Genomic DNA, 24,344 nt, shown 5'->3' with positions numbered 1-24,344 from the left:
AGCCTGAAGCTTGCCAATGAGGACAAGGAGCAGAAGCTGACGCTCCTCGAAGAGGCTCGGGTGGCCATGGGCAAGGAGGCCGGGGAGCTGCGGGCTGGGCTGCAGGAGGTGGAGCGCTCGCGGCTGGAGGCTCGCAGGGAGCTGCAGGAGCTCCGGCGGCAGGTACCTTGCACAGCGCTGCACCTTCCCCGGCACCGGCTGTCTGCAGCTGGGCCAGTAGCCCCCATTTTTGGAGCCAGGGCTCTCCATCTCTAAACCCATGGCTTGAACTCTAACAAGGCTTCTTAACTAATCTTGGTATTAGTAGATGGGCTTTGGGGAGTCCTCGAACCCTTGAAGCTGTGTGCAAAAGTGTGTATATGCACACGTTTGTGTACATTTGCGTACATACTTACTCACATTTCTCCAGGAGGAGGATCTGGAGCTCTTGTCCAGTTCGCAGAAGAGTCTGTGAACAGGAGGTGCAGATCCTGTGAACTAGACCGGGAGCTGGCAAACTTGGTTTTGTGAAGAGCCCAATAGTAAATGTTTCCAGCTTTACGGGTCACACAGTCTGTTACAACTACTTGTCTTTGTCATCACAGAGAGAACGCAGTGCGTGGGCCGGGGGGTGGGGGAAGTGTGGCCCATTAAAACCGTGTGGACGCTGAAATTTGAATTTTATATCATTGTCACGTGTCAAAATTCAAGCACTTAAAGTGAACTATTTCCAACTATTTGAAAACATGTAAACCACCCTAGCGCAAGGCCTCTCAGAAGCAGGCAGCAGCGGAATTTGGCCTGTACTTTGCTGACCCATGAACTAGATCATCTCCAGACTCAGCAGCAAGAGCAAGCATTTAAGAAGTGCCTCCTGTCTATAGGGCACTGCCCTGGACCCTGTGGGCACAGGCTCTGCTACCCTGGAAGACTCCCCAAACAGGAAATAGCCCCATTTGGCCCCTAGGCTCTACTTTCCCCAGAGATATTACAGCCTGAATATAAATCCTTTCCACCTCTCCCCGCGGCCCCTTCTACCCAGGCCCTTCCTGTTGGGCTGAAGTCTTGGAAGCCACAGGGGTCCCTGAAACTTGTGTGCCAGGCCCTCGCTGGGTGTTTTGCATGCCACAGCATGATCTCGCATTCCCTTCACTTTAGCATGTGGGGAAGGCCTTACCCCTACTCCTGTGGGGACATGGGGGCTTCGAACACCCCTTAGCGTCCCACTTGCCTAAGATCGAATCCCAGTCTGCTGCCTGGGGCTGTGTGACTTGGGGCAAGTCGCTTCGCCTCCCTGAGCTTCAGTTTTCTCATCCTTTAAATGGGGATAATGTTTGTGCCTATGCCACCTAGAACTGTGTTAAGATTAAATGCTCTAATGTGAGTGAAGTGCTCAGAACAGGGCTGGACACTTGGTGAGCACTCCATAATAGTCGAGCATTTGCACAGGTGAAAGGTGACCCACGGAGCTGTGGCTCCTGCCTGAAGAACACCCAGGGGCTCAGCACTCCCTCCTGACTCCCCGTGAGAGAGAGTTGTGATTAGGAGGTAAACTGAGGTCATCGGTGCCCAGGTGCCTGGCATGGCTCAAGCTCGGGGGACGTATCTGGGGCAAGCTCCCAGTGGATTTGGGGTGGTAGCCAATGCACATGTCCCTAGAGCAGTGGGCCATGAGTGCCCCCCGTGCCAGGCCTGGACTGCACAGGGTACAGGGGCAGAGCTGAAGAGGATGCTGTGGGAACCTTTGAGCACTCACCCGTAATGCCCTGGGCTAGAGGGGGCTGTGGGTGCTGAGGACGGGTCCTGGGCCCTACCTATGTCCACTCTCTCTCACAGATGAAGATGCTGGACAGTGAGAACACCAGGCTGGGCCGCGAGCTGGTGGAGCTGCAGGGCCGCTTGGCACTAGGCGAGCGGGCAGAGAAGGAGGGCCGGCGTGAGGCCCTGGGGCTCCGGCAGAAGCTGCTGAAGGGCGAGGCCAGCCTGGAGGCCTTGCGACAGGAGGTAACTAGGTGGGTGGTGCGGGGTGGGGGAGGGGAGGCCCTCTAGGCGGTCTCTGCTCTGTGCCTCTCTTCTTCCCTCCTGGGAGAAGCAGTGGGGACTCTCATTTTAAGAGACCACTGCCTAGCACTCGTCCCTGTCCCCTGTCCCCTGAAGAGTCTTCCCCGGGTATAATGGTAATAACAACAACAGCTGCAAGAACTTTGCGGCAGGAGTGGGAGATGGGAAGGGTGGAGCTCTGAAGGTGTAACCTTGTTTGATTCTCCCAGAAAGCTCCTGAGGCAGGCACAGTTAGCCCCTTTTTACAGAGAGAACCAGAACATGAAGGCCTGGGGAGATAAGGGACCCCCCCGCCCCCCGCAGGGTCACGCAACCCCGTAGATCTGTCTGAATCCAAAATCTCCCCTCTGTCTTTTGTGGCTGTTTTGCCACATTGAATCTACTGTGTGACCTTGACTAAGTCACTTAACCTCTCTGTGCTTCAGAGCACTCAGGGGATAGGGTCTAGCCCAGCAGGGGAGGTGTGCGGGAGTCGGGGGGGCCCACCCAGATATCCGTGCCCAGGCTGCTCAGTGGCAGTGAAGCTGACGACAGGGAGAAGCGGACTCATTCTCTGTACCGAGAGCTGCGTCTCATGTGTATGTATGAGAGAGACGGTGCACTCCCATCAGTAAATCATTTTTCAGTACGTTTCCCCACTGTGTGATTTATTGATAAAGTCTGTACACTGAGAGGCTGTGTCTCGTGGGTGAGAGGCCAGCTCTGGGAGCCAGAGTGCCTGGCTTTGAATTCTAGCTCTCAGCTTACTCGTTGTTGGCCTTGGGCAAGTTACACAACAGCTCTGTGCCTCAGTTTCCTCATTTGTAGAATAGAGATGATTCATAGTGGTAGAGTTACTATTTTGGGGAAAGTACTTAGTGTTTGGCACTGATAGGTCCTGTCTATGGAAGTGTTAGATATTAGTTTATTACTAGTAAACCGTGTATGTTAGAAGGCATATGCACACAAGGAAGAGAAGAATTCTAATAGTTTTCTTACACACCTGTGAATGGTCCACCCCTGCTTGGATGGAGACCACTGAAGGAACAGGGGTTGTGCGCGTCACTTTGGGGCGCGTGGGCTCTAGGCTGGGCCTGGGAGATGGGCGTCGGGTTGGGAGGCGGCCTTGCTGACCCTCCGCTCAGGGCTTCACCCCTGCCCCAGCTCCAGGGAGCCCAGCGGAAGCTGCAGGAGCAAGAGGGCGAATTCCGGACCCGGGAACGAGGCCTGCTAGGCAACCTGGAGGAGGCGCGCAGCGCGGAGAAGCAGCAGCTGGACAATGCCCGCAGCCTAGAGCTGAAGCTGGAGGCGGCGCGCACTGAGGCTGCGGAGCTGGGGCTGCGGCTGAGCGCGGCGGAGGGCCGGGCGCAAGGCCTGGAGGCCGAGCTGGCCCGCGTGGAGGCACAGCGGCGCGCGGCCGAGGTCCAACTGGGCGGCCTACGATCAGCCCTGCGCCGGGGCCTGGGTCTGGGTCGCGCGCCCAGCCCCGCCCCGCGGCCCATGGGCTCCCCAAGCCGCATTGCACCAGCGGGAGGTGAGCTAAGCCCCAATGACCCATGGGCGGGGAGAATGAGGAAGGGAGACTCCTGGTCTTGGCCCCCACGACTAGTTCTGTTTCACTGGGTTCTACCCTTCTTTGCTGACCATATTTCAAGCCTGCCCTCTCGGCTAATCCCTAACTCCTGGCGGAGGACCGCCTTTCTACGTCACTTGGTCCCTTGGTCACTCCCTTGGTCCACGCTCCTCTTGAAGTAAGTCTGGGCCCCGCCCCCTCACCAAGGCTCCTGGGCTTTGCTGATCCAGGCTCCTTACCTCACTTCTTAAAGGGGGTTGAGGTCGGCTCTTCTTGATGCCCCTAACTCCCAGTGTTTGAGTGTCCACCCTCTATGATTGACCGCGCCCTCTCTTTATGGGCACTCCGCCCTCATCTGTCTTTCATCCCTAGCTCCACACCCCTTCCTGTCAGGCATGTGACTCCGACACCTCCCTGAGGCAGATGCACAGTCTGCCAAGACCCCTTCCAGGGACCCTTTCAGAAATCCTCCCAGCCCCACCTGCTCTCAAGGCCCAGCAGATGACGCTGGGAAAATTAGCCCTGTCCTTCAGGGGGTGTGAGCACCCCTTTGGGAGCATTCCTCTTGTCCCAGCCTCACCTTGGTTCCCAGGGCCTAGACTGGAACCTGCGGAGTTTTAGCACCGCAGGATATGAACTGCTCAAATCCACAGATTTAGCCCCAGGACCACATTCGTTCATGCAGCTACTCAGTATTTACTACGCACCTACTATGTGCCAAATACAATTTAAGCACCGAGGCTGGAGCAGTAGACGAAACCAACAAGCAGTTCTGCTCCTGGCATTTGTAGGCGAGGCATGGGAGTAGCAGGCAAGAAATGGGTTACAGAAATGAAATACGGAACGTATGGGGGGTGGTGAGGGCTGGAAAATAGGTAAGGAGTAATAAGCCCAGGCACCTTGCAGGTGAGAATGTAAAATGGTGCAAAACATTTTGGCAATTTCTCAAAAAGCTAACCTCAGAACTATCATAGGACCCAACAGTTCTACCCGTAGGTGAATACCCAAAAGGGGCTCGAACAGACACTTGCGCAGCAGTGTTTATAGCAGCATTATTTGCAATAGTCAGAAGGTGGTAACAACCAGTGTCCATAGACAGATGAGTAAGTAAACAAAAATGCAGTGTATCCATACACAGGAAGAGTATTCACCCTTAGAAAGGGATGACATTCTGACACATGCTACAACACGGACAAGCCTCGACAGCGTAATAGTAAGTGAAATAAGCCCGTCACAAAAGGACAAATATAGCACAATGATCCCACTTACACAAAAATACCTAGAACAGCCTAACTCAGAGAGACAGAAAGTAGAGTAGGGGTTACGAGGGGCTGTGGGAAGTTGCTGCTCAGCGGGCCCAGAGTCTCTGAGGGTGCATGAGTTTCCTGAGCTGCTGTAACCAAGTACCTGAAGCGGAGTCTTAAACAACAGAAAGTTATGCCCCGCGGTTCGGGAGGCCGGAAGTCTGAGCTCAAGGTGTGGGCAGGGCCCTGCTCCCTCCGAAGCTGCCAGGGAAGGACTGTCCCAGGCTTCCTAGCTTCTCAGCTCTTCGGCTGCATCAGCATAACTGCAGCCTTCACATGGTCTTGTCCCTGAGGGTGTTTCCAGATTTCCCCTTTTTCTAAGAGGGCCCGCCATATTGGAGTAGGGCCCCCACTGCTCCAGTAAGACCTCATCTTAACCAGCGAAATTCTGCAATGACCCTATGAGCAAACAAGGTCACCTTTTCAGGGACCAGCAGCTAGGACATCAGTGTGAATTTTGGGGAGACACGGTTCAACCCACAATAGGGATGATGGAAAGATTTGGAAACAGTGGTGATGGTCGCATGGTGATGTGAATAGAATTAATGCCACTAAATAGTACACTTAGAGGTGGTTAGAAAGGCATATTTTATATTTATCAGTAATTTTTTTTAAAGATAAAGCAAGGGAGGAGGCTAGGGGTGTATGGGAGACAGGGCAAGCCCCACTGAGGAGGTGGTAGGGAAGGGAGAAGAGACTGAGGACAAGTGGAAGAAGTGCCCCTGGCCTGTGAACACAGCGACAGAGCAGCCAGAGTGTAGGGAGCAAGGTGCAAGGAGTGCGAGGTAAGGACACAGGGACAAAGGACCTGCTCAAGTAGTCTGTGCAGGACACTATGGGAGTGCTGGCTTTTACTCTGAGAGGATGGGGGCAATGGGTGAATGTCCTGGTGTGGGTTCTCTGGGTGCTGACAAAGCTGTGGGGCAGATTGGGAGTCACTTGGTGGAAGCTGGAGGACGCTCACAGGCTGAATCCCATCCTGCAGTTACGATGTTGACCACTAGGTGCCGCCCTGACTCTGTGGCCCATCGTCATCTCAGCTCTGAACCTGCGAAGCCCGTGAAAGGGGGACTGGTCCTTTCCTCTCTGGGAACTACTGTGGGGGTGGAAGGGGGTGATGTAGGAAAAGCGCTGGCCCAGTGCCAGCATTCAGTACAGGGAGGTGTCGCGGTGATGGAGTGTCCACCCTTGGACTGGGCCCGGGGGTGCAGCCTGCATGCGCTCTTGGTCCGAGTGGGGAGCAGACATCACAGCTCCACCAGGGTGGGATGTGGTCACCTCAACACAGTCTGGGGACAGGGACGCCTCTGGGGAGCGAACTTTACATTTACACCTAAAAGAATGGGCCAAGCAAAGAGACATTGTGAGGAGAGAAGGGAACAGCATATGCAAAGGCCCTGAGTTTCCTGAGCTGCTGTAACCAAGTACCTGAAGCGGAGTCTTAAACAACAGAAAGTTATGCCCCGCGGTTCGGGAGGCCGGAAGTCTGAGCTCAAGGTGTGGGCAGGGCCCTGCTCCCTCCGAAGCTGCCAGGGAAGGACTGTCCCAGGCTTCCTAGCTTCTCAGCTTCTCTGCTGGAAAAGGGAATGTTCTAGAACATGGGAGCTGATGGTGATGGGGCATAGCCAGCTTGTGAGATGCTCATGCTGGCGTGAGTAATAGGGCTTGTAGGTGATGGCACGGGAGTTGGGCTTGACTCTGAGGGCAGCCAGGGCCGGTGAGCGGTGTGACTGGGGCGGTGGGACGCTCACGTGGGCTGCTGGGATGGGGAGTGTGCGTCAGGAGCTTGCAGCCACCATCCCGGCAGGGGAGGCCATGGCTGCTGCATCCCTGCCATTGCACTTCTCTCCCTCTAGGAAGTGGGGAAGGGCCCCGGAGCCCCAGCCCCTTGGAACGCAGCCCTGGATCTGAGCCACCATCCCCACGACCTGCTACCTCCCCAGTGTCTCCAGACCTGGACCCGGAGGCTGTGCGAGGGGCCCTCCGGGATTTCCTGCAGGAGCTTCGGAGCGCCCAGAGAGAGCGGGTGAGGCGGGTGTGCGTGGCTGGATGGGGAATTGGGTAGCCGAGGGCCCAGTGAGGACCTGCAGGTCATCAGAGCATGGGTCTTCCCTTTCTCCTGACCTTGGGACTGCAGGATGAGCTTCGGGCCCAGACAAGTGCCCTGAGTCGCCAGCTGGTTGACATGGAGGCCGAGAGGGACAGTGCCACCTCCCGGGCCAAGCAGCTGCAGAAGGCTGTGGCACAGAGCGAGGAAGGTGAGTCTGACCCACCCCCAGTGCTTGCTTTGCTCTCTCATGCTCTTGGCAGCAGAGGTGGGAGGCTGTGGGGTGCCCTGAGTGGCTCCTGCATCCCTGCCCTGGCCACAGCGACCTGAGTTGGGGGCTCTCTCCTTTGGAGGACCCTCCCTAGTCAGCCCCACCCCGGGTCCAAACATACAGACCCTCAAGGACTCAGGGACGGGTCCCATGGTGGGTGGACAAGCAGGCCGGGCATTTTGTGGCCTCGTTCAGGCCTCCAGGCCGGGCCTGGCCGGGCCTGACCCCTGGGGTGGGGGCCACAGCCCGGCGTAGTGTGGATGGGCGGCTGAGCGGGGCCCAGGCGGAGCTGGCGCTGCAGGAGGAGAGCGTGCGACGCAGCGAGCGGGAGCGGCGGGCTGCGCTCGACCAGGTGGCCGCCCTGGAGAGGAGCCTGCAGGCCACCGAGAGTGAGCTCCGGACCAGCCAGGTAGGCAGGAGCTGAGGGCAGCGGGGGTGAGGGGAAGACCTGCGTGCTGATGGGACGTTAGTACGTCCTACTGTGCGCATCTCTTTCTCCCTGCCTGGGTCTCAGCACCCACTGAAGTGACCAGCCTGTGACTCTGCAAAAGCATGGTCAGGTCTACTATCTTGTTCTATGTTGAGATCCCTAGGCTGTAGAAGCAAGAGCTGGGCGTTTGAACTTGACAGACCTGGGCTGAAGCCTGGTGCTGCTGTTTATTAGCCTGTCCGAATCTCATTTTCCTCATCTGTAGAACGGGGAGACTGGTAACTGTCTCACAGAGATGGAGCCCATGAGCTCCTCACGTGTAGGCTGTTCTCAGGGGACCTCTGTTTCCTTCATCTTTGTAGAGCCACATGGGTGGTGTTTTGGGGTTTTTAGGTGTGACTGGGGGACATCTGTTCGCGCGCGCGAGCGTGTGTGTGTGTGTGTGTGTGTGTGTGTGTGTGTGTGAGAGAGAGAGACAGAAAGCACAGGCCCCCGTGGTGACACTCAAGGCGGCCGAAGATTTGAGCCCTTCTCACAGCCACAGAGTCCCTCCCTCCCTCCCTCCCTCCGCCCCTCCCCGCCCTTCCCTCCCCGGGCCCTCCATTGCTGCCCCGGCCGCCCACCCCCTGCCTCTGGCTGTAGGCCGTGCTTGAGCTGGGTTGTTGTGTCTGCGGCTCCAGCTCTGGCCTCGGGCCCAGCCGCAGGGGCCGCAGAAGGAGGCTGGGAACAAAGCTGGGCAGCAGCCAGGGCGGGGCTGCCGGGTGCAGCCAGGGCAGGCATGGGGCTCTGAGCAGGGGGGAGAGAGGCCAGGCCTGGAGGCTGTTGTAAGAACACCCCCTTGACGCACCTCCTCTTCAGCGTGGTGACAAGGATGGAAGGACCCCAGTCTGTCTGCCTGTCCTGTTCTCACTCCCCAGGTTTCCTTCACCATCTGAACCCATTTGGGGGAAGGAGGGGCATCACCCCCTGAAAGCCGGTGGGGCCCAGGGCTCTTGCCTGACACACTCAGGTCCCTCACGCAGCTTCTGGGCCATGCCCCACTTCCTCCAAAGGGTCCTGGGGGGTGCAGCAGGTGTGGGGTGGGGTGGACAGCTGAGGCCTGACCCCTCCCCCACCCACAGGAGAAGATCAGCAAGATGAAGGCCAATGAGGTGAAGCTGGAGAGTGACAAGCGGCGTCTGAAGGAGGTGCTGGACGCCTCTGAGAGCCGCACCATCAAGCTGGAGCTGCAGCGGCGCTCCCTGGACGGGGAACTGCAGCGCAGCCGCCTGGGCCTGAGCGACCGTGAGGCCCAGGTGCAGGTCCTCCAGGATCGGGTAGACTTCCTGCAGAGACAGGTGGGTCCCCTCCCCCACTCGCAGGCGCCTCATCTGCAGGCCAGGTGCTTTACACAGACTACGTAAACCTCTCAGCGCTGTGAGGTATTATCTGTCCCTGTTTCACGGCGGACAGACGGAGGCTCAGGGAGGTGATGTCATCACCCAAGATAACATAGCTGATAGGAGGCGGACCCAGAATTGGAATTGAGGGCTGGTCGATGATGGAATCTGCACTCGTAGGAAGCATGCTGGATAAGTCAGAGAAGTAGAGTTCACGCATTTCCTAGTTTGCCTCGGCTGCCAGGAAGCTCGCCTCTAACTGGACTGTTCAGTAATTCTGCTAGTCCTGCACAGTCACACACCAAAGGCAAGAACACAGGGTCCGAGACAACCAGGTCGATGGCGCTCCGGGTAGGATAGGTAACCAGCAGTGGGGTGGGGCCTAGAAGGCAGTAGGCCGAGCCACTAGGATCACGTGGGAACAATGAGTGTCAGCGATGAAGGCCCAGAGGGAGGTAGGAAGGGGTTGGCTTGGGTTGGGTTGGACCTTTCTTCTGGAGGCCACAGTGAGAACAGAGCCACTTTACCGTTCTGTCTCTCCTGCCAGGTGGCAGACAGTGAGGTGAAGGCAGGGACCCTGCAGCTGACAGTAGAGCGGCTTGGTGGGACCCTGGCCAAGGTGGAGGAGAGCGAGGGGGCCCTGCGCGACAAGGTGCAGGGTCTGACGGAGGCTCTGGCCCAGAGCAGTGCCAGCCTCACCAGCACCCAGGACAAGAATCTGCAACTGCAGAAGGCCCTGAAGGCCTGTGAACACGACCGCCAAGTACTCCAGGTACGGGGGGGGGGGGGGATTCCAGGGTCTGGCTGGGGGTGGCCCCAGTGAGTGAGTTAGCCAATGGGGCAGTCAGTTGGAAGCCCTAAGGAGCCAATCAGTGAGAGGGAGGGGTGGGCTTAATAAGAGCATCAGCCAGTAAGAGGAGGCTCCGGAGGGAGCACTAACAGCCCACTAGTACAGGCTTGGAGGGACCAGGTGCGAGGTTAATGGGGGAGGCATTTGGGGTCTGAGGGAGCCCATCTTACACAGGTCAGTGGGCCAGACCTGCTGTCATCTCCAGGGGAGGTGACTACCTGCCTCATGGGCTTTGAAACTGGCATGAGATACAGAGTAGAGGGTGTATTCCCGCCTGGCATCATCGACCTGTCCCCCAGGAACGGCTGGAGGCTGCCCGGCAGGCACTCTCCGAGGCCCGGAAGCAGAGCAGCGCCCTGAGCGAGCAGATGCAGATGATGCGGGGCGAGGTGGCGGACCTGGAGCTGCAGCGGGCGGAGGCTGAGGGCCAGCTGCAGCAGCTACAGGAGGTGAGGACCAGGGCGGGATGGAGTGGTGACCTTCCCACTTATCGCAGCCTCGTCCCCAGCCCAGGTCCAGCCTCTCGGGAGGAGGAATCCCCCACAAGCCCAGGGAGTGAAGCATGGTGCCCCCACTATAGAGGTGGAGAAACCGAGGCCCCAAGAGGAGAGCTCTCTGGCCTTGGGTGACAGCTCCCCGGTGCGGGCCTCACAGCTGCCCGGCTGGGCGTGGGCCCGGCAGGCTGGCAGCGTCCTCCCCAAGCTTCAGGTGCTCACACTGAAGCCCCAGGAGTTAGCGACATGCTGGCTTCTGCGTAGGTGCTGCGGCAGCGTCAAGAGGCCGAGGCTGCGGCCCTGTGCATGGTCCAGAAGCTGCAGGACGAGCGGCGGCAGCTGCAGGAGCGCCTAGGCGGCCTGCAGCGCGCTCTGGCTCAGCTCGAAACTGAGAAACGGGAGGTGGAGCGGTCAGCCTTGCGGCTGGAGAAGGACCGGGTGGCCCTCAGGAGGACACTGGACAAGGTGGGCTGCTCCCCGGGGCCCTTCCCTCACTTGCTCTAGGTCCTAGCCGCGGTTGGCCCCAGCTGCACATCACTAGGGTCCGGGGCCTCTGGCACTCCTGGTCCTGCTGCCTCTGATCTGACATACCTCCTGGAGCACCCCCCTTCCCAGGCCTCCCTCCATCCCGGCACCCTGCTCCCCTCCTGCTCTCCCTGCCCAGGTAGAGCGGGAGAAGCTTCGCAGCCATGAGGACACCATGCGGCTGAGTGCAGAGAAGGGCCGCCTGGACCGGACGCTCACAGGGGCCGAGCTGGAGCTGGCCGAGGCCCAGAGGCAGATCCAGCTGCTAGAGGTCCCACCCCTGCCCACCCAGCCCTGGATACCCTCTCTCTCCCTAACCCATGACCCCCTCTCACCCCAGTCTGAGTGACAGGCTTTCCCGGGAGCTGTTGATGGCTCAGCCAGCCCACCACAGCCCACTGCCCACTGCCCACTGCCCATGAGCCCAGACCCTGGGGCAGGAGGAAGCTCAGAGTGAAGTCCCAGAGGGCAGGGTCCTCCCCAAAGTGCAGAGGAAAGAGATGCTAGTGGCGGGTTCGCACCTTAGCCTGTGTGTTCATGTGTGTTACGGGCATGTAGAAGCATGAGTGTACCTTAGAGTAATCTTGCGCAGGAATCCTTTGCACAAATGTGGTGAGTCTGAGTATTGAGAATATGTTATATCTGTGTGGGTGTGTACGTATGTCATCATGTATGTAGGAATATTAGGCTTTAGTGCATATGTACGCACCCATGTGAACACTGGTACTTACATGCTTGCTTTTGTGCCCATATGTATATGGGCCTGTGTTTGAGTACACCTGTGTGTGTGTGTGTCTGAGTAGGGAGGTCATTAGGTGCCCTAATCGCAGGCCAGGAGGGCCGGGGGTGGGGGTCAGAACAAACGGGACCTCACAGATCTCTCCTGCATCCCCTGCCTGCCCCGGCTTTGCTACAAGGAGCCTTCAGGCTGCTGCCCTGGGGATACGTCCTTGCGCACATGCCACATGCACACACGCACGGGGCCAGACTCCAGACCGGCGGCCTCTCCTGCAGGCCCAGGTGGTGGTGCTGGAGCAGGACCACAGCCCAACCCGGCTGGAGACGGAGGAGCAGCAGCAGCTGGAGCTGCAGCAGGAGGTAGAGCGCCTGCGCAGTGCCCAGGTGCAGACGGAACGCACCCTGGAGGCGCGGGAGCGGGCCCACCGGCAGAAGGTGCATGGGCTGGAGGAGCAGGTACTCAGGCCTGATCAGGCTCCGGCCCCTCCCCTGGGGGAGGCAAAGCCAGCAGGACCCTGCCTTGGGCACCTGGGCCAGGGTACAGGTGTGAAGCTAGGGAAGAAGGAAGGGGAAAGGGAGAGGCTGGGTGTGACCTCTTGGGTATAAGCAGCCTCTGGCACCCAAAATTGAAATGGTCTGGTGGTGTCGACCATGGTGGAGCAAGGGCTTAAGTGATGTCATTGGAACCCAGTCCCCTTGCCATGGCTCTGCTCTCCTATGGCTCTAGGCAGGCCCCCTCCCTGGGCAGCAAAGGTGGCCCCAGCAGCTCCAGCCTCGGGTTATCCCAACAACCCTTGATCCCAGGGGCAAGGGGGGCTTTTTTCCTGAGAGCAACAAGAAAAGTCCCAGGGATGCTGCTCATTGACTGGCTTCAGTCCCAGGCCCCTTTCTGACATCCCTGACCTCATCGCGTCTACAGGGCAAGGCCGGTTTGGGAAGCCAGGCCCGGGTCTCAGGGCTGCCCCTGGAGTCAGGCCAGCGCCAGGCCTATCTGAGTGATGAGGGTGGGCATAGGGCGGCCCCAAAGAGATGCCAAACAGTCAGAGGACACCTGACTATCCCGTGGAACAGAATGAGAAGGGAAGAAAACACCCTGGTTCCTTTTTCTTTTTTTAAGTGAATCCTGTCTTTATTTTTTATTTATTTTTAGAGAGAAGGGAAGGGAGGGAGAAAGAGAGAGAGAAACATCAATGTGTGGTTTGCTTTTTGCATATCCCCTACTGCGGACCTGGTCCGCAACCCACGCATGTGCCCTGACTGGGCATCAAACAGGTGACCCTTTGGTTCACAGGCCGGCACTCAGTCCACTGAGCCACACCAGCCAGGGCGAAAACACCCTGGGTCTTAGTGAGGCCTGTTCTTTGCCTGAAACAGGCAGCATTGGGTCCCTCCTGGGGTCCCAGCTGCAGCTACCCCCCTTTCTCTGGAATCAGGCTAAGGACCTGGGCTGGCTCTACCAGCTCTACCTTCTCTTTCTTCCCCAGGTGTCCACACTGAAAGGACAGTTGCAGCAGGAACTTCGGAGAAGCTCGGCATCCTTCTCCCCCACCTCTAGGCCCCCAGAGAAATGAGTCCCTTCCCAGCTGGTAGCTGGGGCAGGAGTGGGGCCTCCTTTCCAGAACAATCCACCCAAGAGCCTGAGCATGTCAGGGCCACCAGAGCTCAAATGAGGGTGAGGAGGAGCTGGGCTGGCAGTTCTGAGAGGCGGGGACTCCAGTGCCAGGCCAGACCCAGCACTGGCTTCCCAGCATCATAGGAGCCACCCACCCACCACCTGTGGGCTCCACCTCAGCCCAGCGCCCCTCCCTGGATGAGCCGCTCCAGGCTGTACAGGACCCTTGCTGAGTGGCTGAGCCTAAGCCAGGGGACAGGGAGACCCTCTTGGCTATAGCCAGGCCTCGGGCAGGGGTCAGAGACCCAGGCCCTGCCCTGGCTTCCCAGAGCCCTCTTTGCCTTAGTTCAGAACATTTGTCAGGAAATTCCTCAGAGTTCAGAATCCCTGTATTTTTATACCTTTTTATAATGTTAACTGTTCAGAACTGTTTGTGTTATTTTATAACAAGATCTTTTTTCTAAAAATGGTTTTGTACAGATGTGTCTGTTCACTATCAATGTGCCTCGTCCACCTGGAAGGTGGGCGGGGAGACAGGTGGGGCCTGGGGCAAGAGGGGTGGGTGCCCCAGGGAGGGGCCCAGGAGTTCGGGTTGGGGGGAGCTTCAGAGAGGCCTGCCTCAGGGTGGCAGGGTGGGGAGGTCTCCAGGCCGAGCACCACCCGCCCCATTTCACAGATGGGGCTGTGGAGGCCTGGAGCTGCAATGGAACCTGCACAGCTTGACTCTGTCCAGCTGCAGCTTTCTCAGCCCTTTCTCTGGCTGCTTCTCAGGGTGGGGCCTGCCCTCTGGAGCCCGCCCTCTGGACAGGGAGCAGCGTTCCAGGCAGCAGGTGAACAAACGCAGGCCTTGGGGGTGAATGTGGGGTCTTGCCCTGGCTCTGCTGAGCGAGCTTGGGCAACGGTGCCCAACCTGTCAGCCTTCACGTGCTCATCTGCAAATGGGAACCTGCCCCAGGGTTAGGGTTAGGAGGAAGTACACAGGGAAGGCGGCCTGTATTTCCAGGAGAAACCACCCTCCTCCATGAACTCCACCGGAGTCGAGTTCCGCTCAGCCCTGCCCCTTCTAGCGGTGGACCATTGGGCGGGTGACTCCAGCCTTTGGGCTTAGTTTCTCTGTCAGTAAGATGCGCATACTGATTGTACCCACCGCAGAGGCCTGCTTGGGGGGTTAGGTAAGATGGTGCTGAGCAGCCGCAGAGCCGGGGCCCCGCAGGCTGGGCAGAGGTGCCGCACTGGCTTGCCCTGTTTGTGCCCTCTGAACCGCACCAGCCCCCACCCGCCTCCGGCCCATGTCCTTGATCTCACAGTCCACCTACCTCGACCTCCTGCCTTTCACCCTGTATTCACCGTTTGCTTCCGTGCTGGCGGCCTCCTGCCTGGGCCTCACCCCTCTGATGACGGGATGGGCCCTGATGACAAGAAGCTGTGCTCCTGAACCTTCTACTTAGGATGTAGCCCAGGGGCCAGAGGCCACGGCCCATCTTCCCGGCAGGTCAGAGCTGACGTCAGTGGGTGGGGAGGCAGGGCTGGGAGGGCAGAGGCAGAGCCACCGGTTGCTGGAACAGTCCTTTCTTGAGGGACCAGGAACCTCTTAGCGAGGACAGGTAGTGGTGTGGGCATCTGGCCGCCCCCTCTGTAGTCTCCAAAGAATGACTGAATCTTTTGTAAAAACTTGTTTTTAATTTTATATAAAACAGGTGGGCTATGCCCAGGGCTGTAGGAAATTCAAGCAGACCAGCTGGGGTGAGGGGCATAGCCTACCTCAGGGGCTAGGGGGCACTGTCCTCAGAGGGACTGAGAAGGCACGTCGGACGCCCAGGTCCCACTGAGAGGCCCCGGAGGCCCCCCGCCTGGGGGTGAAGACTGCAGCGGGGAGCCCCCATGGTGCCTCAGGCGTGGCCACAGGCTGGGGTGGGGCCGGAGACAACCCCCAGGCCGCAGTCCACTATTTACTGAATGAAAGGAATGTCAGTCAGGCCGGGAGGGAAAGCACCAGGTCAGGCGGGGCCTGAGGGCCCCGGATCTGAGGAGGGGCCAGGGCTCGGGTGCCCGCTGCACCCTAGCAGCCCCCGCAGCTCCTGGCGCAGGAGGCCGCCACAGACTGGCACAGGCCACTGCTGGCCATCACACCGCATTTGGAGAACTTGTCCCGACACAGGTCAGCTGTTGGGGGCGCAGAAAGGACATGGGATCAGGGTGGGGCTGGGTGATGGAAACTGCTCCCTATTCTGGCTTCCGGATCCCCTGGGAGTGGCCCTCACACCTAACACACGTGTCATAAACATGGACGGGCAGACGCATCCCGAGCGGGCAGGGGCGGGGAGAGGCCTGGAGGCAGGGGCTGCCTACCTCGGAGGAGCTCCTCGTGGGCACAGACTGTGCGGACACAGATCTCCTTATTGATGACGTACATTCGGCGGAGGCTGGGGGACGAGGCCGGGGAGGGGTCAGCCCCACCGGGGGGGGGGGCCTGGGCAGGAATTGGCACTGCAGCCCCAGGGCCCCCAGCCCCGGCCAGGGCTCAACCAGAGTCGAGCTCAACTTTGGGATTTCCTTATCTTTCCCCAGATCCCACCTGGGCCGGCCGGGGCTGCCCCCTCGGCCCCCCGCCCCCATGGCCCGCCTGCGCTCACCTGTAGAAGCAGACCTCGTTGAGACACTGTTTGCAGGGCTTGTGTATGGAGTAGAGGCGGGTGCATGGGTACTGCTCCTCACGGCAGTCTGGGCAACAGGCGGGATCAGGCTGGGGGGCTGCGGCTTAGGGCCCAGGCTGGGGGGCAGTAGCCCCTAACCTTCCCCACCAGAGACTGCCTCTCATCTCAGGGTCTAGCTAAGCCCTGCACCCCCCAGCCCAGCCCACACCCCCAAAACACACACGAAAATGCGCGCGCGCATGCCCAACACATACACACGCAGCATTGTTGGACCTCACTCTGCCCAATTTTATACAATGTAGTTATACATTTACAAATTCACAACCACACTTGGAAGGATGTATTCAAACATACAAATACTCAAACACAAATCCACAGCCACACACCCTGTCACAGCAGTCCCCCCCGACCTCGCAGGTGCACGCATGACCGCACTGAGCTCACAAGGGTCGGACAGGATCCCACCTAGTCTTGCTCTCGCAGGCTCTTGGCTGGGGTGGCACGGGCGGCACGGGCGGCTCAGCCAGCCTAGGCGTCCTGCCCCTTCCTCACCTGCCTGCCAGCAGGCTGCCTGCACCCAGAGCCTGGGAGCAGAGGGCCCTCCGGAGCCGGCAGCCAGCTCAGCCTCCAGCCAGGCCCAGGGGGCAGGGGCGTCTCCCAGTGCTGCCTAGGGGGCCCTGGATTGGCGGCCTAAGGCAGGGGCACATCTGCAAGCCACCCACCCCACCGGCTACCTGGGCAAACGCAGAGGACCTGGCAGTCTGTCCTATGAGTGCCCCACCCCGCCCCACCTCTACCACCGCGGGCTGTGCCTGTTTTCCCAGCTGTCAAGAAATCTCTTACCAAGAGGCCCAGGCTCCGTGGGCTCCGTCTCCGGGTTTCCTGGCTCTGGTGTTGGGAGAGGGGCAGGCCGAGACCACTGAGAGGGGTCCCCTCAGGGCAGGGTTAGGCCACCTCTCCCCACCCCGGCACTGACCCCGCCCCTCCCAGGGCTGACAGGAGCTGTGGCCTACCGAAGGTGGGGGCCGGGATGACTTCCTGCTGGACTTGCTGTTGAGACTGGAACTGGAACTGTTCCTCGGAGGGCCGAGGGGTGGCCTCTGCACAAGACATGACAGGGGGTCTTCTCCTTCCCCTGCCCCCTGCACCCAGGTGTCTGCCCATCCTACCCAGCCTCCTGCCCTTTACCTTGATAATCATAGTAGTCCGGGTTGTCTGAAAACAAAGATGGATGTGGAATTGGCGGGGGTCAGGCTAGCTCCCAGCCCCAGGGCCAAAGGAGGTCACAACTGAGCCAGGGACAACCCCTCCACCCCCACCCTGATTCCCATCACCTAACCCCGCGGGGTCCTTGGCCGAGCCCCTTTGCACATCTGGGGATCCAGGCCTTGAAGACATGGCAGGGCTGGGAGGACCTGGTGGGGGGACAGGCCTTACCGATCTGGTCACTGTAATGGGTATACTGGACGTGCTCTGGGAATGGCGGCAGTGGGTCCAGGTCATATTGCCCCTGAGCCAGCAGGCCTGCTGCGGGGAGACAAAGCGATAGGGGGCGCCCCACGGGGACAGCAGGGGCCCCGAGGCACTTCTGGAGGCGGGCCTGTGAGATGCTAAGCCCCTTCAAGCGCTCTTAGACCCTCAGGGTCCAAACTGATTCCTCACCCGCTAAGGCTCTCACACCCCCTGGTCCTGTGTCGTCCCACGGACCTCATCCTGGCCATCTCCCTGACGCAGGCCTCCCAGCTGTTCCTGGAACTCAGCACCCTCCTTTCCCTCCCAGGGCCTTGGCGCTTGACTCTCCCTAGGCCTGTGACTCTGGTCACCTTCTTCAGATCTTTAAATTTCAGCTCTGCTAAGAGGCTCTCGCGGGCCCACCTCCTGCCTTCCTCAGCCTCCCGTTTATGTCCATCACAGCACTCAATAGAATCTGACATTTATCACGTCTACTTGATAGCACAGCCCTCCCCTCCCCAGACGGGCGGCACCACGAGGACGGGGCTTTGTCTGCCAGGTTCATCGCTGTATTGATTCCCAGGGCCCAGCTTAGTGCAACAGTGGGAAATTATGACGGTGAAAAACTCTAACCCACCCCGCCATTCTTTTGACATCGTTTCTGTAAGTGCTAACTCTAATATGTGGCTTATAGATGAAGAGCATGTTTGTCTAAGAATCCCAAGGAACTAACTTCAAAAGACACAGACCCTGACCTTCAAGCATCCCAGCTCCGGGAGACTTGCTGACCTTCAACCATGGAGCCAGGATGATGTGAGGCCGGGATGATGTGAATCCCGGGTGGCTAAACACCAAATCATCATGCGCCTTATTGGAATGGGCTGTGTGCGTCTGCACGTGGAGAGTTTTGCAACCCCTTTCCTTGACCTCTTTGTCTACTCCCCTCTCCCTCCTTATAAAAACCTCTGCCTCCAATGAGAAGTGCAGATGGGCTCTGAGACATGAGTCCCCATCTTCCAGGTGGCCGGCATCTGCACATAAACCACTTTCCTTTACATCAGCACCTGCCTTTTGAGTATTGGCTTTCGTAGTGGCAGGCAGGTGGGCCTGCACTGGGTTATACTAGTGCCTGACACATAGTAGGAGCTCAGCAACTATCAGTTACATGAGTGTGTGTTACACCTGGCAGGGCCTTTGGATCCCCACTGATAACTTGTCACTTGACCAACAGGGACCCCGTTAAGGTCAAGACTGTATAGGGCAGTTGAACCCCAAATGGGCCTAGAGTCCGTGCCTTGGGTACCCTGCACTCCCTATACATGAGCTCCGGGGAGGGTCAGTGAGAGAGAGGAAGAGTGTGGTCCTCTGCCCCTGGGTGAGTGCCCACCCTCCAGGGTCCACCAATCTGCTGCTGCAGACAGCTGGGGTGAGAGCCCAGGAAATGCCTCAGGCTCTGGGAGGCCTTGGCTAGTCCAGTTGTGGTCCAGGAGGCAGGAGGCCCCGGGACACAGGGAGCTGAATGCTAGCCATAGGGCATAGCAAAGACCCACTGCCATCTCCCTCGCCCACAAACCTCGCTCTCACCCACAAAAGGGGACCCCCCCCATCTCCAGGAGCCACTTACCAGGCAGGAATAGCAGGAAGAGGTAGGCAGCGCTCATGGCTACTCGGTGAGGCGGGCTGGGCTGATGTCAGACAGCTGGAAGAAAGGGGTCAGTCTGCGCCCCAGGCCCACTAACCCAGGACTGCTGAACCCACCTCCACTTCCCCGGACTCAGCCTGGAGAAGGAGGCACCCAGAATAGAAGCGGTGCACGCAGAGGGCCCAGAGTCTAGAGAAGGGGCTGCTTTGGAGGAAAATCTGCTGTCCCCGATGGCCCACTGAGTGTTCAAGCCCTAAGGGACAACGCCTCTCATTTGGCTCCAGGGCTGATCTTAACAAATGGGCAGACTCTACCCTGCCCTGCTCAGCAAGGGGACATTTCCAACCCTCTACCATCCCTGACCTTGCTATCTTTTTCCACTACCATACCCAGCCCCTGGTCCAGGACCTCCCCAGGTGTCTAATACATTGACCATGTAAACCCCTGACCCCGGGGCCCCGGGGCCCTTGGGACCCCAGCCCTGTCCAGCCAACATCGCGGCCCACTCAGGAGCGTCTGCCAAGCTCACTGCCTGCTCCCAATTAGCCCCTGGGCCTTCAGCATCTTGCTCAGCAGGAAACCGCATGCGTGCACAGGCCCCGGGGCTCCCAAGGCGGCCAGGCCTGGGCAGGGCTCCCACCCCCAGAAGATGCCTCTCCTGCCAGGCCTCCCAGGACCTGGCGGTGCATCAGACTCACGAGACTGTGGTCTATTTGTCTGCAGCAGCAGGAAACACTTAGGGTGGAGTCTGAGGAAGGCTCCTCTGGCTCCTAGAAAGGCAGCGCTGGGGGGAACCATGATGTCACCCAGCCTAGGGGTGCTGGACCCCCTGACATTGTATGACAAGTGTTGTGTGTGTAATTCTGGGGGGACAGAGCAGTGATCCATAGCTCTCACCAGGCTCTTGAAGTTTAAGAACTCCTGGCTGAGTCCAGCCTCCAGTCTTTGGCCCCACAGGGGACTTGGCAGAGTCTACAGGTCCCCACATCCAGGCCCAGCTCAGTGGAGGGCAGCCTCAGACAGTCGGCCTTCTGCTGGGAGGCCTGGGAGAGAGCCCGCGGGCTCATTTATCCAGGAGGCCCCCTCCCTGCCACAACAAAGGGAGTCCTTCCAGACAGCTAACTGGAAACCTGACATATTTCCCCTGCGGGGGGGGGGGGGGGGGGGGGGGGGGCGAGTCTAGGGAGAGGGGAGGAAAAGGGGCAGAAACAGGCATCTTGCCCTCCTTTCTTCCCGGTCCTGAGACTTCTGTGACTGCTGCCCATCTCATGCATTCAAACCGCTCTCCCTTCCCGAACCCTCAGGGCGGCTGGATGGGGTGCTGAGGACACTGAGGGGTGATGGGGTGGGTGCGGGAGATGAGACTCATGACTCAGGTTGCCCCCCAGGCTGGGGACATCTGGCTCCCCACAGCCCCATCCTGAAACCCCTTGGCCTCCTCCTCCTGTTAAGAGGGGCAGAAAGAACCAGGGCCTCCTTCCTTGCAGCTCCCTACAGGGAGACCCTCTCCTGTCCTTGTCCTCCCAGGGCTGGTAGCAGCCAGGCTCATTGGGACTGTCTGCACTCAGGATGAGGCCTGAGTTGGGGCCTACGGGGCCGTAAGACGTGTATGAATGGGGTGACCTCTGTCTGTCCCCGAAGTCTCTCTGTGGCCTCTCAGCCCCCTGCATGGAGTCCAGACTTTTCCTCCCCAGAAGGTCTGGCACCCAGGCCCAGGCTCCTTGGGGAAGGAGGCCCCTAGGACAAGCGGGATGCTTGTAAAGAGGAGGGTCCTGTGGGAGTAATGAATTGTCCCAGGGAGCAGCTCCAAGCACTTCTAGACTATGGATTTTGGGGATGTGGGGGAATCCTAGGACCTGCCACAGCAGCAACTGCTCTACACTCTGCGTTCCTTGCCGGAGAGGGACGAGCGGGGGCCTACCCAGAGCCTCCTGCCCACGCTCCCTCGGAGGGAGGCTCTGCCTGCTGCGGAGGCCGGGCCGGTCTGGCTGTAGGAAACCAGATGTTGCAGCGCGCACAGCTGGGAACAATCAGCCACGGCGGGCGCGCTCTCCCGGTCTCTGATCTCCCTTTGTCTCTCCGCGTCTCGGGGCTCCTGCCGCACACCCTCACCCCACCCGCCACATTCCAACCTCCCAGGGAGAACAAAAGCTGCCCCCAGCCCCGACGCCCCCACTTCTGGCTCTCCCCACACCCAGGCTCCCCTCCTTTCCCAACCCGCCGTCCTCCCCTCAAAGCGATCCCGAACTTTCTAAGTGGCCTCTTAGCATCTGCTCAGACGGCCGGGGCTCAGGGACGCTGGCAGCCGCCCCCAGGGCCGGGGACACGCAGAGCCCTGCGCCGCCCCCCGCTCGCGGCCCAGGTCCCGCGAGCGCTCCCCGCCGAGTCCTGCAGCCAGTCCCGCGCCTACCTGGCTGGGTCACTCCGCTCCGAGTCCGCCAGCCGGAGCCGCCCCTTTGCCCGCCGAGAGCCCCGCTCCGGGCCCCCGACGGGCCGGCGCCCGCCCTCCAGCCCTGGATCCGCTGGGTCCTAACGCGAGAGCCGCGGCCCGGGCCGCCGCGGCCTCGGGCCCGCACCCGCTCCTGGGGGCGGACGTGGGGCGGGGGTGAGGGCGCCCGCGGAGCCATCGTCAAGTCTGTCCCACACTCCTACTGTGTCGAACGTTTCCTCCTGGGATCCACATCGCATCTGGCCCGCAGTCAGTGGTGAGGTGGGCGAGTGAACGAGTTACCCCATTTTACAAAGAAGGAAACCAAGGCTCCTAAAGGGATTCACCCAGAGCGCTCAGCTGGGAGTAAGCCCTGTGCTCCCTTCTGGCTTCTCCCAGCTTGGAGGACACCCTTGCTGGCCTGATTTTCTTCCTGCCTCTCTGGCTGTACCTTCTGGGTCTTCTTAGTCATCTCTGGGCTGCCGCTGGCTTCAGTAACCAGCATTTCTTTCGGGCCTCCGGCTCCAGCCTACACGGCCTGGCCCCACGAATGTTGCCGAGGCCTATCAGATTCATCAAGGATCCCAGTCCGAACTCAGGACCCCCAGCCCTCCCCCAGGAAGGTGCTCCCGCTCCTGTGGCCTCACCATCCCTCCATGACTCAGCTTCTTCCGCCTGCCATCAGCCCCTGCATCCAGTCCAGCACCCAGCCACCAATTCTGCCTCTGAATTATCTTTTGAGTCTGTCCGTTGTCCCCGTGGTACTGTAAGCCACCGCCATCTGTTTTTAAAATTTTTTAAAAATTTGTTGATTTTTAGAGAAAGAGAGACATCACCTTATTCCACTTATTTATGTATTTATTGGTTGATTCTTTGTATGCGTCCTGACCAGGGATCAAACCCTCAACCTTAGTGTAGCAGTACAATGCTCTAACCACTGATCTACCTACCCAGGACCACCACTACCATCTCTGGCCTGGATTCTGTAACAGCCTCCAATCTGGGCCTTCCCAAGTGGGCCCTGCCCTTCCCTGTGGCTTCAGCCACTGAGCCCCTTCTACTTAAAGCCTTCGCTCCTTTTCCACGGTACCTAGGCTCGAGGTCAAGCTTCCCTGTGGCCCCCAAGAGCCCTGCCCTTCATCCTGGTCTGGCTTTGCCTCTTCGTTCCCTCCAGCCGCATGACCTTTTGGTGTTCTCTCACTAATGTCCTCTGCTGCCACAGGGCCTTTGCTCGAGCTTGTCTTCCTCCTGAAACACCGCCAAGGTCTACCTCCTCCTGGTCATAGATTGAACCCTCCCTTCCTTTCCTTTCTTCCTGTCAGGCTCCAAAGCATCTTCGGCTTTACTGCGCACAGCTGGCATGTTGTCCTATGTCTGCGGGATCGTTTGTTTAGCCTGTCAATCGCATGAAGACAGGGACAAGGTCTGTTTTTGCTCATCCTCGGATTTTGCTCATTAGGCACAGTGCCTGGCTCAGCCGCTCTTCAGTGAACATTTGTGGAATGAAAGAATGAATGTACACTTGTTTCTTCTCGGAGAGACTGGCTGGGTGGTAGGGGGCGGTGCAGGTCCCCTGCCTCTGGGGCAGTCCTCAGCCGTGCCTAGTCAGGGGGCTCCCGCTGGGAGGGGGACATGGGCATGCCCCCTTGATCCAGGTCCTCACCTTTAGACCTCCTTGCCTGGTCCTGCTCCCCACAGCTGCCCATCTCCTAGGCTCTGAATCCTATTAGATAGGAACTGAATCCAGCAGTCACCCCTTATCTGTGGTTTTGCTTTCCACAGTTTCAGTTACCCATGGAACTCTGTGGTCTGAAAATACTACATAGAAAATTCCAGAAATAAACAATTCATACTTTGTTTTTAAAGATTTTACTTGTTTTTTTTTTTTTGTTGTTGTTTGTTTGTTTTAGAGAGAAAGGGGAAGGGAGAAAGAGAGGGAGGGAAACATCAGTGTGTGGTTGCCTCTCACGTGACCCCACTGGGGACCTGGCCTGCAACCCAGGCATGTGCCCAGACTGGGAATCGAACCAGCGACACTTTGGTTCATAGGCTGGTGCTCAATCCACTGAGTCACACCAGCCAGGGCCACAATTCATACATTTTAAATTGCACACCGTTCTGAGTAGCGTGATGAATCTCATCTCAAATCATCCCACTCTGGCCAGCCAGACGTGAGTCATCCCTGTATCCAGAGTGTCTATGCTGAACATGCTCTTGACCCCTTAGTCCCTTGATAGCCATCTCCCTTATCTGTGAGTTATCTGTCACGGTATCACAGTGCTTGTGTTCAAGTAACCTTATTTTACTAAGGCCACACTCACACAATTTTTATTATATTAATTCTTCCAGTTTATTCGTTACTCTTGGTAATTTCTTGCTGTGCTTAATTTATAGATTAAGCTTTATCACAGGTGTGTATAGGATAAAACCGTGTGCATGGGGTTCGGTACAATCTATGGTTTCCAATACGCATCCACAGCCGGTATTGGAATGTGTCCCCTGTGGATAAGGGGGCACTGCTGTATGTCCCTGCATCCTTTGTTCTCCAGGGCTGGTTTGTCGAATGAATGAGTATCTGCCACGTCCCTCTCCAGAGTCTATCACAGCACAGCAGGGACTTTGGTTACCAGAGCACTATAGGCCCCGAGGGCCAGCCCAGTCCTCGGCCCTCCCTTGGCCTTCACTGCTACCAGGCACAATCCCTCTAGGGCAGGAGGGGAAATCACCTGGCAGGAGTCCTGCCCCCTACTCTTGACAGAAGGGGGAAACTGGGGCCCCAAAGCTGCATACTCCAATGTCCTGGCTTCTAGATCCTCTCTACCCACTCGCCTGGCCCTAAGGACCCAAGCAGAGGTGGCGGCTGTCCAGGGGTGGGGGTAGTGGGTTAGAGATTTGTTCCTTCCCTGTCTTGTCTCACGCCAGGTTA

At 58.7% G+C, this 24,344-nt stretch overlaps 2 protein-coding genes across 3 annotated transcripts in view; one reads left to right on the top strand and one right to left on the bottom strand.

Annotated features, from left to right (window-relative positions):
* CROCC (ciliary rootlet coiled-coil, rootletin) overlaps positions 1-13,657 on the top strand; it is a 38,664-nt gene extending 25,007 nt beyond the window's left edge. Inside the window, exons 25-37 of the mRNA XM_054579622.1 lie at positions 3-162; positions 1,816-1,983; positions 3,184-3,553; positions 6,753-6,922; positions 7,034-7,154; positions 7,460-7,623; positions 8,766-8,981; positions 9,571-9,795; positions 10,173-10,322; positions 10,632-10,832; positions 11,032-11,163; positions 11,907-12,086; positions 13,115-13,657. Of these exons, the coding sequence (XP_054435597.1) occupies positions 3-162; positions 1,816-1,983; positions 3,184-3,553; positions 6,753-6,922; positions 7,034-7,154; positions 7,460-7,623; positions 8,766-8,981; positions 9,571-9,795; positions 10,173-10,322; positions 10,632-10,832; positions 11,032-11,163; positions 11,907-12,086; positions 13,115-13,201 (2,344 nt within the window). The 3' untranslated portion in view covers positions 13,202-13,657. The remainder of the gene's footprint in view (positions 1-2; positions 163-1,815; positions 1,984-3,183; positions 3,554-6,752; positions 6,923-7,033; positions 7,155-7,459; positions 7,624-8,765; positions 8,982-9,570; positions 9,796-10,172; positions 10,323-10,631; positions 10,833-11,031; positions 11,164-11,906; positions 12,087-13,114) is intronic.
* Positions 13,658-15,301: 1,644 nt separating this feature from the next.
* MFAP2 (microfibril associated protein 2) lies at positions 15,302-19,017 on the bottom strand. 2 transcript variants are annotated; one of them, XM_054579620.1, is made up of 8 exons: positions 18,973-19,017; positions 17,334-17,423; positions 17,085-17,111; positions 16,910-16,996; positions 16,740-16,784; positions 15,876-15,963; positions 15,592-15,665; positions 15,302-15,405 (listed from the first exon to the last, which is right to left on the bottom strand). In XM_054579620.1, the coding sequence occupies exons 1-8, from the start codon at positions 19,007-19,009 to the stop codon at positions 15,302-15,304; spliced, it is 552 nt and encodes a 183-aa protein (XP_054435595.1). In that variant the 5' UTR covers positions 19,010-19,017. The 2 variants fall into 2 exon arrangements, with proteins under 2 accessions (XP_054435595.1, XP_054435596.1); XM_054579621.1 differs by having other exon boundaries at positions 17,334-17,420; positions 18,973-19,009.
* Positions 19,018-24,344: the final 5,327 nt, after the last annotated feature.

This window comes from Pteronotus mesoamericanus, unplaced genomic scaffold, assembly GCF_021234165.1.
Source record: "Pteronotus mesoamericanus isolate MK-2021 breed Mesoamerican mustached bat unplaced genomic scaffold, CSHL_Meso_final contig_557, whole genome shotgun sequence".
In the NCBI taxonomy this organism is placed as follows: domain Eukaryota; kingdom Metazoa; phylum Chordata; class Mammalia; order Chiroptera; family Mormoopidae; genus Pteronotus; species Pteronotus mesoamericanus.
Note: the sequence above shows the minus strand (reverse complement) of the source record. Positions and strands in the feature narration are given on the sequence as shown.